The 16,538-nt window shown below is 39.1% G+C and overlaps 1 protein-coding gene across 3 annotated transcripts in view; it reads left to right on the plus strand.

Annotated features, from left to right (window-relative positions):
* Positions 1-16,538, plus strand: part of ncor2 (nuclear receptor corepressor 2) — a 172,203-nt gene that overhangs the window by 103,391 nt on the left and 52,274 nt on the right. For all 3 annotated transcript variants that reach the window (XM_049486156.1, XM_049486157.1, XM_049486158.1), the window contains exons 15-17: positions 4,767-4,903; positions 12,398-12,558; positions 14,711-14,773. In XM_049486156.1, coding sequence (XP_049342113.1) covers positions 4,767-4,903; positions 12,398-12,558; positions 14,711-14,773 — 361 coding nt within the window. The remainder of the gene's footprint in view (positions 1-4,766; positions 4,904-12,397; positions 12,559-14,710; positions 14,774-16,538) is intronic.

The raw sequence follows: 16,538 nt of genomic DNA on the forward strand, positions 1-16,538 counted from the left end.
TAATAATGTGATTAAAGGGTGATACTTAACTTCCCTTTGCTCTCTATTCATCAACCCTCTCGTTTCACCCTGAAAAATAACCTTATACAGTGTGAGAGCTTACAGCTGTGTGTGTGTGTGTGTGTGTGTGTCTACTTCAACTATTTAAGAAGCTGTAAAAACTCTTAAATTGAATTATCTAAATTTAAGGTCGTAAGGTATCTGAAAACAACATTTATGAAGCAGTTTTACCTTAAAATAGCAGCTTTAGAATCATCATCCAGTGACTAATAGATCCAGACCAGACCAGTGAAATGTGGAACAGCATGAGAGCTGTCTAAAGACGTGTGTAGTGCTGCATAACCAGAATCATATTTGTGTAGAATTATATTATATAACTCTACATACTCAGCCCACATCACTGTTCTGTAACTCTTAGCTTGTCCAGAAGTGTATGTGGTAAAGCGTGTACTTTAGGCATGGCTTAAAACACACAATATTTAAAGGCATGTATACATTTGGAAATGTGTGTAGTCGAAACAAGGTGTTTTTTTTGTTTGTTTGTTTGTTTGTTTGTTTGTTTGTTTTAAGTTGTTCTGCCTCCATCTTGATTCTCATTTGTCTGGTATGCAAGCGTGAAAGTAGAGCACTGATTGGTCAGACCAATTTAGTGAATCTGTACAATGCAGAAATTAGAGCTGGCTCTGATAAAAAAAAAAAAAAAAAAATTACAGTTGGTTCCAAATGTCATTAATACACGTGTGCATGAAAAAAACAGGACTGTGTAAATTGTTTATGGGTTTAGCCTAGCGTCTTCCACTGCAAACCAAAAAAAGCACATCAGTCCAGACGTGTCTTGGATGAATGACTGCATCTGGGGTCACTGATCAGTCGTGTCCGTTTTATGTCCTTTTTCACTGAATTTTAGATGCATTAGGATTCGGCTTGCTGGATTTTATCTGTAATTTACGTTAAAGCGCTAGACGAGATCGTTCAGGACTTGTATGACAGCCAAATAAAAAAATTTAAATAGTTCTCATACTCTCACACAAGCTGTGTTTCTTCCTGTAGTGAGTGTTAAAATAGTTTAGGTGTGGTGGGAAATTTATAGAACTTGATGTGTTTCAGTTAAACAGATCTCATTTTAAAGTGTAGATACTTTTTAAATGAAGTATCAGTTCCTTTTTAGAATTAGTGCAAAGGAGTGTTCAGCATTTTAACCTTCACATTTAACCCATCTATAGCCGTGAACACACACACTCGCGCACACACACACACACACACACACTCACACTCACTAGTGAATTTGGGGTGAGAGCACACATGCAGAGGGGTTTCTGAGGAGCAGTTTAGGGTTACTTGCCTTGCCTTGTAAATGTGTGCTGCAAATAGAAGCACAAACTCTGTAACTTCCTCTGGTCTAGAAAAAAATCCAAAATCACCATTCATCCAAACCCATCCAATCCAAAATCACCATTCTTTTTTTTACATTTATTTCCCAGCCCACTCATTAGGACTCCCCCTATCACTAGAAATGCCCCAACACACCAGGAGGGTGAAGACTAACACATGCTTCCTCCGATACATGTAAAGCCATCAACCGCTTCTTTTCAAGCTGCTACTGATGCAGCATTGCCGAGCAGCCAGCGTGCTTGGAGGAAAGCACAGCGGCTCGGTTCTGATACATCAGCTCACAGACGCCCTGTGCTGCAGATATCACCGTAGGAGTGATGTGGGGAGAGTGCGCCATCTACCCACCCAGAGGGAGCAGGGCCAATTTTGCTCCCTCTAACGCCGGCAGCTTGATGGCAAAGCTGCATGAGCTGGGGTTCGAACCTGCAACCTCCTGCTCATAGTGGCAGCGCTTTAGACCGCTGGACCACTCGGCACCCCAAAATCACCATTCTTAACCCCTATGCTAAAGATGCTCCATTATACAATAGGTAAAGAGCACAGGGTCAGCCTTGCTACACATCCCTGTGTATCAAACTCACAACCTTGTGGTCCATAACCCATTATTCTAACCACTGAGACCCACAAATATTTCTACAACCCAAAATTACAAAATGTTTGGACAGTATTGCAAATGAAAATACTGTGTTTTTGCACTATACAGCACACTTAAAATCCTTTAATTGTCCAAAAAAAATCATCACTGCGCTTTATGTATTAATTTCACCAGTCAGGTTGTAAGGAGCAGTAAAGTCTTAGTGCTGGAGAAATTCAGGAATCTAAGCTTACTGTAAATAAACAGAAGTGTTTTACTCACCCAAAAGAACAGTTTTCAGGAGAGAAATCTGTGTAGATTAACATCCAGCGCTCATTTGAGTTTAAAAGAGACTTTTTTTTATTGCCGTGTTTGGCGTGTTAAAACAAGCTACATGGGACAAACTGCTAGCTATAATCACCCTAGCTCACACACAGGGTTCCTCAGTGTAACACTGTCGGGTAGCATTTACTAGGGCTAAGCACAGCTAGCTCTTGCAGTTAGATGCTAATGCTAATGCTGCTGCACCCAGCCTTTGTAGAAATCTGGAAATCTAAGCTTACTGTAAATAAACGGAAGCGCTTTGCTCAACCAAATAAACAGTTTTCAGGTGAGAAATCCGTGTAGATTAACATCAAGCGCTCATTTAACTTTAAAAGAAAATGTTATTTTTAAGAATTACAGTTTTGTTTACTTAGCTTTGCTTTACATAACTTAGTTTTTGCACTGTACATGTATAAATTTTACCAGTCAGGTTGTAAGGAGCAATAAAGTGCTGGAGAAATTCAGAAATCTAAACTTACTAAGTTTACTCACCCAAAAGAACAGTTTTCAGGTGAGAAATCTGTGTAGATTAACATCCAGTGCTCGTTTGAGTTTAAAAGAAAGACTTTTTTATTACAGTTTTGTTTACTTAGCTTAGCTTTACTTAACCCCTCACCAGCACCCAGTGGTGATACCTGCTGAATTAGAAGTTCCTTATAGTTTCTCTTAAAATGCGCCTTATAATTCAGTGCGCCTTAAGTATGAAAATAGACCAGAAAATACACATTTATTGATAAAGTAAAAGGCAAAAGGTCAAGCCTATGCTGAGCGTCTGTGCTCTCAGATCCCTCAGTTGACACTGAGTAAAGAAAGCATCATTCAAGCACTACAATATTATGCAAAATTATGTTGACCAAGTCCAGAAGCAGCATCAACTTCTTTGGGATCAGAGGCGTCTCAAGTAGACCACCTCACAGTATCAAAAAGAAAAGTGGTTCAATCATCTCTATTAAGTTACATTTAAAATCCTTTAATTTTCCCAAAAATCGTCAGTGCGTCAGGGCACCTTATGTATGAATTGTACCAGTCAGGTTGTAAGGAGCAGTAAAACCACCCTGCTGAAGTTCAGCGATATACAGGAATTTCAGCAGCTAGCACTGCTGGAGCAGCATTAGCATTAGCCGCTAACAGCGCTAAGCACTAGCTCTTTCGCCCCTCAGACACTAGTATATTGGATTGTAATCTGTGTGTTTACTATGTTAAAACAAGCTACGTGAGACGAACCACTAGCTAATATCGCCCTGGCTTACCAGAACACTCAGAGTTCCTCAAAGCAGTTAGCTGCTATGCTAATGCTTTAGCCTTAGTGCTGCAGAAATTTGGGAATCTAAGCTTGCTGTAAATAAATGGAAGCGCTTTACTCACCCATATAATAATTCTTCAGGAGAGAAATCTGTGTAGATTAACATCCAGCGCTAGTTTAATTTAAGAAATTCTTTTTTTATTACAGTTTTGTTTACTTAGCTTAGCTTTACTAAACTTAGTTAGCATTAGGGGCTAACCACACTAAGTGCTAGCTCTTTTGCCGCTCAGAGTTGAATATTATCGGCCTGTAGCCTGCTGATAAATCTCGACTAGCGCTGTTTAAGCAACACTAGCCTCTAACTTTGCTCAGCGCTAGCTCTTTCACTGTGTAGACTCGTGTATATCAGACTGTAGCCTGTGCGTTTAGCGTGTTAAAACAAGCTACATGGGACAAACTGCTAGCTAGAATCACCCTGCCTCACACACAGGGTTCTTCACTGTAACACTGTCGAGCAGCATTTACTAGAGCTTAGCACGGCTAGCTCTGCCGGTTAGATGCTAATGCTAATGCTGCTGCACCTAGCCTTTGTGGAAATCTGGAAATCTACGCTTACTGTAAATAAATGGAAGTGCTTTACTCGCCAAAATAAACATTTTTCAGGAGAGAAATCTGTGTAGATTAACATCCAGTGCTCGTTTTGACTTTAAAAGAAAATGTTATTTTTAAAATTAATTTTTTAATAGCTTGGCTTTACTTAAATTAGTCACCCCCCCTCCATTATCAAAAAAATGGCGACACCCCTGTGATAGTGCGCCTTATAGTGTGAAAAATATTGTTGTTGAAGGTTTTCAGGCGGGTCAGGGTTTGTTTTGTGTGGTGAAGTTGGCAAGTTCTTGGATCTATTCTAAACTCTGACCTGTGAACAGTCCGACACAGAGGAACTAGACCAGAGTGTATTAAAAGAAAAGTTGGTGGTTGAACACAGTCAGCAAAGTGTTAGTGTGTGTGTGTATGTGTGTACGTATGTATGTGTGTGAGTGTTAAACCATGCCTCGAAGCAAGTTTCACAGAGATCCTGAAGATTAACACGTAGAATCTGTCTGATAGATGTGCCTGTCGTTTCTACAGCCAGTGTTTTGAGAGCTGCTGAAAGTTCTATTTTTTTTTTGTATTTAATTTTATTTTTACGGTTTATTTTGGTGTGTGTTTTTTTTTTTTTTTTAACCACAGCACAACCAGCAGCAGCAACAGCAGCAGCAACAAGTGAACCGCAACCACCAGGAGGAGAAGGAGGACAAGGAGAAAGAGAAGGAGGCAGAGAGAGACGAGGAAAAAACAGAGGGCGATGACAAGGAGGACGGCATAAAGTAAGCTTTTTTAGTACACTGCTTTCTGTCAGGTTAGAGCTGTGTCACATGGACAGAATACGGATTGATGTTTAAGGGGTTTTTATTCATTTAGACTGTATTTTAAAAAATTGTTTTAACATAATTTGCATTAGCAACAGTTCAAACTGACCCCCTACATTTTTAAGCTATAGTGTGTTGTGTGTTATATTGGGTATGTATGCTTGGAGTACTTACATCCTTTATATACAGGGGTTGGACAATGGAACTGAAACACCTGTCATTTTAGTGTGGAAGGTTTCATGGCTTAATTGGTCCAGCCTGCTGGCCAATCTTCATAAATTGCACATTATTGCACCAGTAAGAGCAGAGTGTGAAGGTTCAATTAGCAGGATAAGAGCACAATTTTTCCTTAAAATATTGCAATGCACACAACATTATGGGTGACATACCAGAGTTAAAAAAAAATGACAAATTGTTGGTGCACGTCTTGCTGGCGCATCTGTGACCAAGACAGCAAGTCTTTGTGATGTATCAAGAGCCACGGTATCCAGGGTAATGTCAGCATACCACCAAGAAGAATGAACCACATCCAACAGGATTAACTGTGGACGCTGTAAGAGGAAGCTGTCTGAAATGGATGTTCGGGTGCTAACGCGGATTGTATCCAAAAAACATAAAACCACGGCTGCCCAAATCACGACAGAATTCAATGTGCACCTCAACTCTCCTGTTTCCACCAGAACTGTCCGTCGGGACAATAAATTATTGTGGTCTGAAACCAGGTGTTTCAGTTTCATTGTCCAACCCCTTTACACATATATATTTATACAAGGTCGCAACTTGGAGTGCCAGGATTGGAGCACAAGATTAACCATCCAGTAAGATCCAACAGGGCTCAGTAGTGGCAACACGGCCTAGAGCATCTGGAGACTGAACCCACAAACCCTTTGATCAATAACCCAGTGATCTAAACCCTCAGTCACCATTTTCACTTCCTCTTGAATATAGTACCTTTTACCCAGTCATCAGTATCAGATCTGATCCAAGTATACTTTTGCGGTTACTTTATAATACCAAGCTTTCTTTTTTTGTAACAATTAAGGCATGATGTATTGTGTAGCCCTCTCTTTAGTCCATCCATAGTTTTTCAAATCTGATGATGTGTAAATATTCGCTCATATCCTGGGAAAGTATGTAAATTAGTACAGTTTTGTCCTCGATGTGTTTAAAAAGTGTTGCTTCTAAAACAAAGCAGCATGATGGATTTATTTGAAAACTTTTCTGAAGTTACCTTACCACAACTGTATAACACATGCCAAAGGATCACTAGAGAGCTGGAGGAGTGTGATACTTAAATTGCACATGGTCGTTTTCACAGCTTTATAACCCTAGAATGCCTCAATGCATCAGCATAAAAATCCTACCGTTTTTAAAAACTCTTTAGTCAGGATCTGTGATTAATTCAATGATTAGTCCAAAGACTCAGTAGTAAGCACAGCTTCAGAGATTCTTTCACAGTCCATCACTTTCTAAGACTCGTTTGCTGCTTTATTTCTCTGTTCATTTTCAGTCACAAACTCACGCTCTGAAGTATGGTCCAGTGTGTGTGTCTGAGTTTCTCTGTGACTGTGTGTACACAGCAGTGTGATGTCACCACATGGGCTTGTAAACAATGTTTTTAAATCATCATTGATCATTGATTTGTGAATAGATTGACTTAATGAATCGACTCTACACTCAACCCAAAGCGTCTGAATCGTAGACTGTATATAAGTATGAGCAGCACCACAGTTTTTTTTTTTTTTTTTTTTTTAATTCCAGAAGACGAGCTTTAGGGCATTTTAGGCAAGCTGAGGTGTAACACAGCCTATTGCTTACATACAGGTGTATAATGAACATGTAGACAGCCGTGTAACACGTTTGTTAAAGATTGGTTGTCACCTCCAAGTTCCTGGATTTCTTACCTTGTTTATATCGGTTGTGCAATTTACAGAAGTCCTGTAGTAGAATTACATTACTCCTGTGAAAAAAATATATATAACAAAATAAAAAATCTCCTCTGAAAATTAGAAACTTATGGTAACCAACTTTCAGTGTACTGTTTAAACCCCCCAACTGTTCCCCCCCACCACCCCCCTGCACACTTTAGTTCCAAATGGTTTGGATTAAGATTTAGGGCAAAAACAGGCTAGTCTGTTATCACTGTTACTATTAACACTAATAAAAGGAGTGTTTATGAAGCAGAAACTAAATGAAATGTAAAAAAAAGTTAAATATATAATAATCTTGTGTCTGGGGTGCTCTCTGCACTGTGTCAAAAGGTCCTGAAACAGGTGGCTGGAGTGTTAGCTGTGACATATTCACAGGTGCAGTAATCTATATTCACCGGGGAGAGCGTGCTGCGTTTTCATCTACAGCAAACCACCGCCGTCAGCATAACTGCGCTGTACAACGATGCTCTCTCTCTGTGAGTTTGTGTGTGTGTGTGTGTATGATCACTGACCTCCCCTGAGCTGTGTGAGGCTGGACAGGCCTGCTGTAGGTGCAGGACACTGCAGTTTCCATTGGGGTCTTTGTGGCTCTCCAAGGCCCACTGTGCCCTTCTCCGCTTTTTACCTACACATTGCCGCGAGCCCAGCTGGTGCTCCTATATTTAGTGCCCCTCTCTACAAGATGGATGGTGAGCAGGGGAAGATAAATGACGGTGCACCATTTCCACCGCCACTTCATTGTCACGGAAATGCGCTTCTGCTGGTGAATAGACTTCATACCTACAAACTGCAAGATTGCTGCACTTTGGAGTGAGTGTGTTTGTGTGCAGTAGTGCTGTTTAGGGTGTCACATACAATGATATTGCACCCGTATCATTTATTTGATAAGAGAGTAACCTTTAAAATGTTTTATAATAATAAAAAGGCGCACCTAAAGTCCTTTTAATTTTCTCAAAAATCGTCTGTGTGCCTTATAATCCGGTGCACTTTATGTATGAATTGTACCAGTCAGGTTGTAAGAAGCAGTAAAGCCTCTGCTGAAGTACAGCTTTATACAGGAGTTTCTCCAGCCTGGAGCCGTATTAGCATTAACTGCTAACCACACTAAGCGCTAGCTCTTTTGTCGTTCACAGGGAAGTATATCAGACTGTAGTCTTTGTGTTTAACATGTTAAAACGGGCTACGTGGGACGAACTGCTAGCTGATGGCGCCCTGGCTTACCAGAACACTCAGGGTTCCTCATTGTGGTGCTGTTGTTCTGCTAACCATGATTAGCGCTGCTGCTAACTGCGCTGTTGAAAATATTGGAACTGTAATCTTACTGTAAATAAAAGGAAGCGCTTTACTCACACAAATAAACAGTTTTCATAAGAGAAATCTGTGTAGATTAATTTCCAACACTTGTTTGACTTTGAAAGTAAATGTTTTTACTTAGGTGACACATGGCAACTTTTGTTTCTGAATATTGTTGCTTAAAACGCGCCTTAGGTATAAAAATAGATCAGGAAATAGATGTACATTGATAGTGCGCCTTATAGTGCAAACAATACAGTAATAATTGTGTTTGTGTGCAGATATGGAACCTGAAACTCGTTTAACAACTCGTTTAATGTATATTAATATTACTGTAAAAATCGGGTACTAATATATATTAGGGCTTCAACTTACTAATGAATATTTTGGTAGTCATCCAATCTGATGATTATTTTTTCGATTAGTCGATTAGTCAACTAATATTCTCTAAAAACAATAGAAACAGCTGAACATGAGATTTAAAAGGCATTTAAATGTCTATATTTTGTTTAAATGTTGGAAGTACTACATTTAGTGAGTAAATATGTAATCTGTTGTGTTTGGGCACTTTTGGAAACACACACAGAGTTGAATTTAAACTGTGTGAGTGAGCCATTTACCTATCTCCCATTGCGCTTCTGTCCCCAGCACTTTGTGTAATGCAGTAATTTTACAAATTAACGATTAGTCGACAATGAAATTTGTTGTCGACAAATTTAAATAATCAACATTGTCGATTATATCGACTAATCGTTGCAGCCCTAGTATATACACTATATTGCCAAAAGTATTTACTCACCCATCCACATAATTTAATTAATAAAGCTCAGTGAATTCCAGTGTTGGTAATGTGATAAGATGCAGCACCTGTGCAACAAGATCAGTTATAAAATTTCCTCACTAATAAATATTCAACAGTCAACTGTCAGTGCTATATTATTATTATTATAACAAAGTGGAAGTGACTGGAAACGAGAACAACTCGGCCATAAAGTGGTAGGCCACATAAAATAGCAAAGTGTGGTTAGTGGATAATAAGGTGCATTGTGTGCAGAATCAAGACCACGCACGTTATGTTATGTTTGGGTTTATTCTAATGTTAATTTTACAGATTTTGCATAAATATGCTTCTCAGTGTATTCAGGCGCTGGTAAACTGAGTAAATCTGTGTTTAGCACAAACTGATTAAAATTAAATGAGAAGTGGGGGGGGGGGGGGGGGGGGGGAATGAAGCCTTGCTTAGCACAGCCATGTTTGGGCAGCACAGATTTGGTTCACTGATTACCTGACCTTTCCAGCACATGCTGTTCTTTCTCTCGCTCCGTGTCCGAGCATGCTCTACTGCTACTTTTCATTTGACTATAATCTGATACAGAAACCCTTGCAAAAGCTGCTGGATCTTTCTGTTTAAAAGAAGTTATGTTTTCATCTAGTTCCACCGAGACTGGTTTCAATGCTGATGTGCTGCGGTGATAGCTGTGTTTTCTGCTTAGTCAGCACATCTGCAGGGAGCAGCAGTGTGTCATTCAAACTGGCATCAGAGAACATCAGAAAATCTCCACTTGTAAAGATCCAGATCTGTTTATCCTTCCAAAAACCTTCAAAAGTGGAGAATTGGAAGATATTTTCTGCAGCCTGGTGCAATTTGGAGGGAGGAAAGTTTCAAGGGGAAATCGCTGGGCTTTGGTACCATAAAGGCACTGACCGAAGTGTCAAAAAAAAAAAAAAAATTGGTGCCTGTTTTCAATACTTTGCGTGTAACACGCAAAAAAAAAAAGCTCCAAACACAGAGAATAGCTATTGCATTTTGTATTATTTGGTTGCAATTTTGAAAAAGGTACCAGAAAAAGTACTGTTTGGGTATTGGTAGAGAGTTCAAGGTACCTTACCGGTATCTAGAGCTACACGATATATCATTTAAGCATACTCATCGTGATGTGTGCATGTGCAATAGTTAAACACGTCATGTTGCAATGTTTTGATTCTTGACACAAGAAGTAGATACACAGCGCTGTCTCTGTGTCTGTGTGAGTGACAGGCTCCTGCTGCCTGAGAAGCACGCATGTGTCGAAAGCTTTGCACCTCAGTACAGCACAGTTTTGTGCAGATATTTCCATTTACAGCTGAAATCACGCTTTTAATTCCAGAAAAAAGCTCTTATTTACATTTAAAAAAGCCATTTAAATTCCTGATTAAAGGGACGATTACTGTTTTTTTTTTTTGTTTTTTTTTTTGCTGTTTTCCTCAAGTTTTACTACGCTGACTCAGAGTAGTAAAAAAAAATGTGGTGCCTGTTTTCGATATTTTGCATAAAACGCACATAAATGCGTCAAACGAGGAGAATAATTATTGCATTTTGTATTTTTTGGTATTTTAATATTTTGGGTATCGGTATCGAATACAATGTACCGTACTGGTATTTGTATTGAAAATTTGAAAACGATACCTATTTTCTCTTGGTCTCTAGTATGATGATGGAAAGGGGAATTAAAACACTAATTATATGTCTCTCCATCTTCTGGTTTATGCTGACTTTACCACTGCTCTATTCAAACAGGACTAGAAAACAATAATTTGGTCTGGAAATAGTTTGATAAAACTGGAGCAGCAGTGGCCTCAGTGGTTAGAAGGACCACAGGGTTATTGATCACATGATTGTGGGTTTCGTACAACATCAGATAAGCAGATAACCCTTTTTATCTGGTCTCCAGGGGTGCCGAGGGTGATCTTGAACTCTAATTCAAGCTTTCTAAGGTTTGATATGCAACAATATATCCAAGGGTTACTTGGTGCAACTTCCTTTCACTTTATACTAGCAGTGTTCTGAGATCTTGTGCCACGAGATCTTGCAAGACTAAATCAACACAAGTTTGTTTTTTGTTTTTTTTTGGTCAGGTGTTATCTCGCGAGGCGTACGTACAGTTATCCAAAACAAATGCTTGATCATTATTGGGGGCAAAGAGCAGATCTGATCTGCCCGAGCTTATCTATAATACTTGCACTCACCCTTCATACCCAAGTCATGTTTGCATCACCCGCAAAAACCTTGTATCAGCCTTTTTTTGGAGAGATACAGAATTAGGTGAGTTTTAGAGGAGAGAGGTTCTGCTCTTCTCATCATCTCTCTTTGCTCTGAAAGTGAGTGATCCACACCTCCTTTTTCTTCTCACACATTGTTATGTGGTGATAAACACATCAACAGGTCTATAATATAAAAGAAATGTAGTTAAATATTATCTAGATTTATACTTCTGCTTTTCTGTAATTAAGTATTAAGAAAGAAACACTGAACACACAGAGCTGTAGCCATTACTGACAGATTCAGTCTAAGGTCTAGAGAGATTTATGTGAGATCATACAGGAGAGAAGTTGTTGAGTTTATGGTAAAAACAGCTGCAGTACTTGCATACTGTTCTGTCTTTTACTGCATATGATAAATCATATATAATTCATAATCAAAATAAAACTTAGTGGACCTCAATTACAAAATTACTATATATCACTTGCAGTTACTAAAAAAATATATTTTTAAAACCTTGTCTTGTTGGGGCTTCGAGTGGTCCAGGGAACTAAGGAGATCGCTAGTTGGAATCCTGTTCATGTAGCTTGCCATCAGCTGCCAGAGCCCTGAGAGAGCACAATTGGCCTTGCTCTTTCTGGGTGGGTAGATGGCACTTTCTTCCCACATCACTTCTAGGGTGATGTCGATCAGCACAAGGCGTCTGTGAGCTGATGTATCGGAACCGAGTCGCTGCGCTTTCCTCTGAGCGGTGGCTGACTTTGCATGTATCGGAGGAGGCATGTACTAGTCTTCACCCTCCTGGTGTGTTGGGGCATCACTAGTGAGAGGGGGAGTCCTAATGAGTGGGTTGGGTAATTGGCCGTGTAAATTGGGGAGAAAATGTAAAAAAACATTAGAAAAATGTATACTGATCCAAGTGTATTGACCTTTATCTCCTTTTTAAGGCCGTACACTGCTCAGTTAAAAAACTCTGATGTTGATAGCTGTCCTTTAAAAAGCACAAAGATTTTGATGGTAAAATGTATAAAAATGTAAGGATGGAAATTGTTAGATATTTCTGTGATAAAGAAAGTTCCCTAATAAACTAGATGTAATGCGAGTTATGAAGAATCTGATGTTAAACTAAATGAAAGAGAGGATGTTGCTGATTTAACTCCTCTTTCTCTGCTTTCTCTTTCTCCCTTCTTTTTCTGTGTGCTCATGTAGAGATGACACGTCTGGGGAGGATGGTGAAGATAAAGAGCCGCCGGTAGCCGTGAAGGGACGCCGTACAGCCAACAGCCGTGGACACCGCAAAGGCAGAATCACCCGCTCTATGGCCAACGAGCAGGAGGAGACCAGCTCACCTCCACTCAGCAATGAGCTGGGTCAGTACACACACTGACACACACACACACACAGACACACACTCTCAGTACATACACAAAGGCAGAATGTTCAAATTAATTAATTTATTTATTTTTACTTTTTACTCAATTTTATATGTAATATAGGTAACTCAGAAGCTCCTATGTCTATGTCTATGTCTCAAGAAAAAAAAATGCCTTAAAAAACCCTTCAAATGCCTTGTCCCGTATACAGACTACAGGTGTAGGTGAAACGAACCCTTTTTTCTGCAGTAAAATAAGTTATTTACATTCTGACAATTGGAGGGCTTTGAAATCTCCTACAGGACAATTGGTGAAGCTGCCTGTTCACTCTATACTCCACTCCACAAATGAATAATTCCAGATCAGTAACAGAAATTAGACTGAAAAACTAGACGAACATAACGAAACTGAAGGTTTGGAGGAAATAAACTGTTGGATTTATATTTAGGAAAATATTGATTTTAAAATGTAGTTCAGGAAAGAGACAATTGAAAAAAAGTATTCATTATATTTTGACAGTTGCAGATTTACTTTTTTTTTTTTATATTTTCTACGACAATTAGATTATGCTTTTTTAGGTAATGTTCCTTATCAAACATGAAAGCTTTTTCTGTAATGCCTGAATAGAAATCCTCAATTGATAAAAATCCTTGTTTGTTAAGGGGTTAAAAAAGTCTTAGGATATTGTTAAACGAATTCCCGGGTCTTTTTATTGAGCTCAATATCTAAACAGGTTGTGTTACCGATTACCTTGCACTTATCCAACCAAAACATTAACACAAGGCCAAATCCGTTCATCTACAGCGTTCTTCTGACTCTTTCCTGACCTCTGCATCTCTTGCTGTAAACGTGCTCTTCAGAGACCCTTCAGACGTAGTCAGAGTTTGACACTAGTTTCGGCCTTTGCTCTGAGATGCCGTTTGAGGTGTAGAACAGGAAGGAAGAGTGCGTGGTGTGTGGCTTTTCTTACCAAGCTGCAACAGCAAACTTTTACCCTATGACTCCATAAAGCTGCCTTTGTAACACTTAATAATAATATGCAATGAACTTTGCTGTGTTCTGACCTTGTTTCACAAGAGCATGTTGGAGACCACAGTATGTTTTACAGTACACTAATGCTGCGTTCCAGTTACCTCAGAAGTCAGAAACTGGGAATTACATCACACTTAATGAAGGTGTTAGTTAACATTTGTATAATTGTACACTATTTTTAAAACATTTTTAAAAAAACAGTCGCACTGTAAGGCGCACTTAAAATCCTTTAATTTAAAAAAAAATCATTAGTGCGCCTTATATATATGAATTCTCCCAGTGGAATAGAAAGATTGTAAGAAGCAATAAAGCCACTTCGCTAAAGAGCGGCGTAAAAAATAAATTTCAGTTTAGTTCTCTAGCATCGAGGCTGGAGCAGTATTAGCAATAGCCACTGACTGCGCTAAGTGCTAGCTCTTTCTCCATTCAGAGGTGAGTATATCTGACTGTAGTCTGCGTGTTTACAGTGTTAAAACAAGCTACGTGTGACGAACCCCTAGCTAATATCACCCTGGCCTACCAAACCATTTAGGGTTCCTTAGTGTAGTGTAGTGTCTGGTGGCATGTACTAGCACTAGCAGTTAGATGCTAATGCTAATGCTGCTGCACCCAGCTTTAGTGGAAATCTGGAAATGTAAGCTTACTGTAAATACAGGAAGCACTTTACTCACCCAAGTAAGCAGTTTTCAGGAGACAAATCTGTATAGCTTAACATCCAGTGCTCATTTGGCTTTAAAAGCAAATGTGTGTTTTTTTTTTTTTTTTTTACTTTTTGCTTAGCTTTACTTAACTTAGTAAAGCTAGAATGAGCCATTAAAGGGCTCTGTCACTTTTATGCAAAGAGCTGTTGCTGGCCACACCCCACTCATTCCATGTTTACGCTGAGCATTTACCACATGGTAGCGTTAGCTTGTGTTAAATGGCAAAACAAGCTAGTTCTTGCTTAACTGCGGAACAGTCTTTTCACTGGACTTCTTTAGACGACAGCATGTAGTACTTTGTGTTTTCTCTCTTCTGAATCTCTCACTGACCCTGACTTTAGGAATTGGCTATGCAGAGGAGTACAGTCACTGAACAGCTCTCAGTCTCTTAATAAAGATGCTTTTTTTTATTACAGCAAACCTGGAGATGAATGAAAGCTCTCGCTGGACTGAAGAAGAGATGGAGACAGCCAAGAAAGGTCAGTCAACAAGAGTGTGTGTGTGTGTGTGTGTGTGTAAATATCACAGTGTTGTTGACTCTAATCTCTATCTACAGTTATCTATACGGTTGATTACCCACAGATAATTATAATGTGTTGTTCTGTACTTAGTAACAGAACAGATGTGTTGACTAGAAACAGAGATAACAATGAAGCGACAGCCCACTGGCTTCTGTTAAATACAGTCTTACACAAATATTTATCACTATATCCATGTTTCTATATTAATTTCAACTCCACTGAACATATAGAAGCATTTTGTAGTTCTATAATTACACACTGTAGTCCTTCTCTTTCTCTGCAGGCTTTGTTAGCCTTCTTTAAGTGAACAGTGAGTGAATACAGCGGTGCTGATGGAGTTTTTAAACGCTGTAAAGACCTCACACCATGGTAGTGTTACTGCAGTGCTGAGAACAATCCATCAAATGCCACTAATATGAAACTAGCAGACCATGTGATAATAGAATAGTTGCTACTAGTAAACTGGCAGAATATGTCAAATTAAATGCTGCTTATATCAAACAAGCACACCATGTCAAAAGTTGCTAATAGAAAACAGGCAGATCATTTCAAAATAAAAGTTGCTAATATCAAACAAGCAGTCAGTGTCAGAATAAAAATTGCTTATAGAAAACAGGCAGACCGTGTCAAAATATAAGTTGCTAATAGAAAACAGGCAAATCATAAAGGTTTCTAATAGCAAACATGCAGACTGTGGCAAAATAAAAGTTGGTAATAGCAAACAAGCAGACCATGTCAAAATAAAAGTTGCGAAAAGCAAACAAGCAGACCATGTCAAAATAAATGTTGCTAATATCAAACAAGCACACCATGTCAAAATAACAGTTTCCAGTGTCAAACAAGCAGACCATTTCAAAATATGAGTTTCTAATGGCAAACAAGCAGACCATGTCAAAATAAAAGTTGCTGATATCAAACAAGCAGATCCCGTCAAAATAAATGTTGCTAATAGAAAACAGGGAGATCCTTTCAAAATAAAAGTTTATAATAGCAAACAGGCAGATCACGTCAAAATAAAGGTTCCTAATATTAAACAGCCAGACCAAGTCTAAATAACAGTTGCTAATGCCAAACAGGCAGAAAAAAGTCAAAATAAAAGTTGCTAATATTAAACAGGCAGACCGTGTCAAAATAAAAGTTGCTAATATCAAAAAAGCACACCATGTCAAAATAAAAGTTACTAAAATTAAACAGGCAGACCAATAAATTATGTCCAAATAAATATTTGGTTTTTGATTTTCTCTGATTAACCCTTGCCTTGCCTGGCACAGCTATAATCACCAGCCTCAGGAGAGCATCAGTGAGGTCATGTGCTGATGTTGGAGGATCAGTTCCAGCATCCTGTTGGTCAGTGCGGTTCTGCAGAGGTTACAGAGGCTGTGGGTGCAGCTGAGCACCTGTGGGAGCAGATGGCTGTGTGGCTGATGTAGAATGGGTGTCTGGATAGTTTTGGAGTAGTTCAAGCTGACTGTAGTGTGTGATTGCAGTGCAGCTGTGTGTGTGTGTAGTTGGTGCAGAGAGTGGTGGTGAGAGAGAGAGAGTTGTGTACTGATCTGTTTTGTTCCTCCAGTGCAGAAAGGAGAGAGAGAGCAGACTCGTTTATAGGCCAAACTCTCTCTCTCTCCATTCCTGAGGTGTTAAGTGTGTTTAACTGCCTGACAGCAGAAAGTACACACTGTGTGTGTGTGTGTGTGTGTGTGTGTGTGTGTCTCTCTCTCTATCT

Source organism: Astyanax mexicanus, chromosome 12 (assembly GCF_023375975.1).
Source record: "Astyanax mexicanus isolate ESR-SI-001 chromosome 12, AstMex3_surface, whole genome shotgun sequence".
Classification (NCBI taxonomy): Eukaryota; Metazoa; Chordata; class Actinopteri; order Characiformes; family Acestrorhamphidae; genus Astyanax; species Astyanax mexicanus.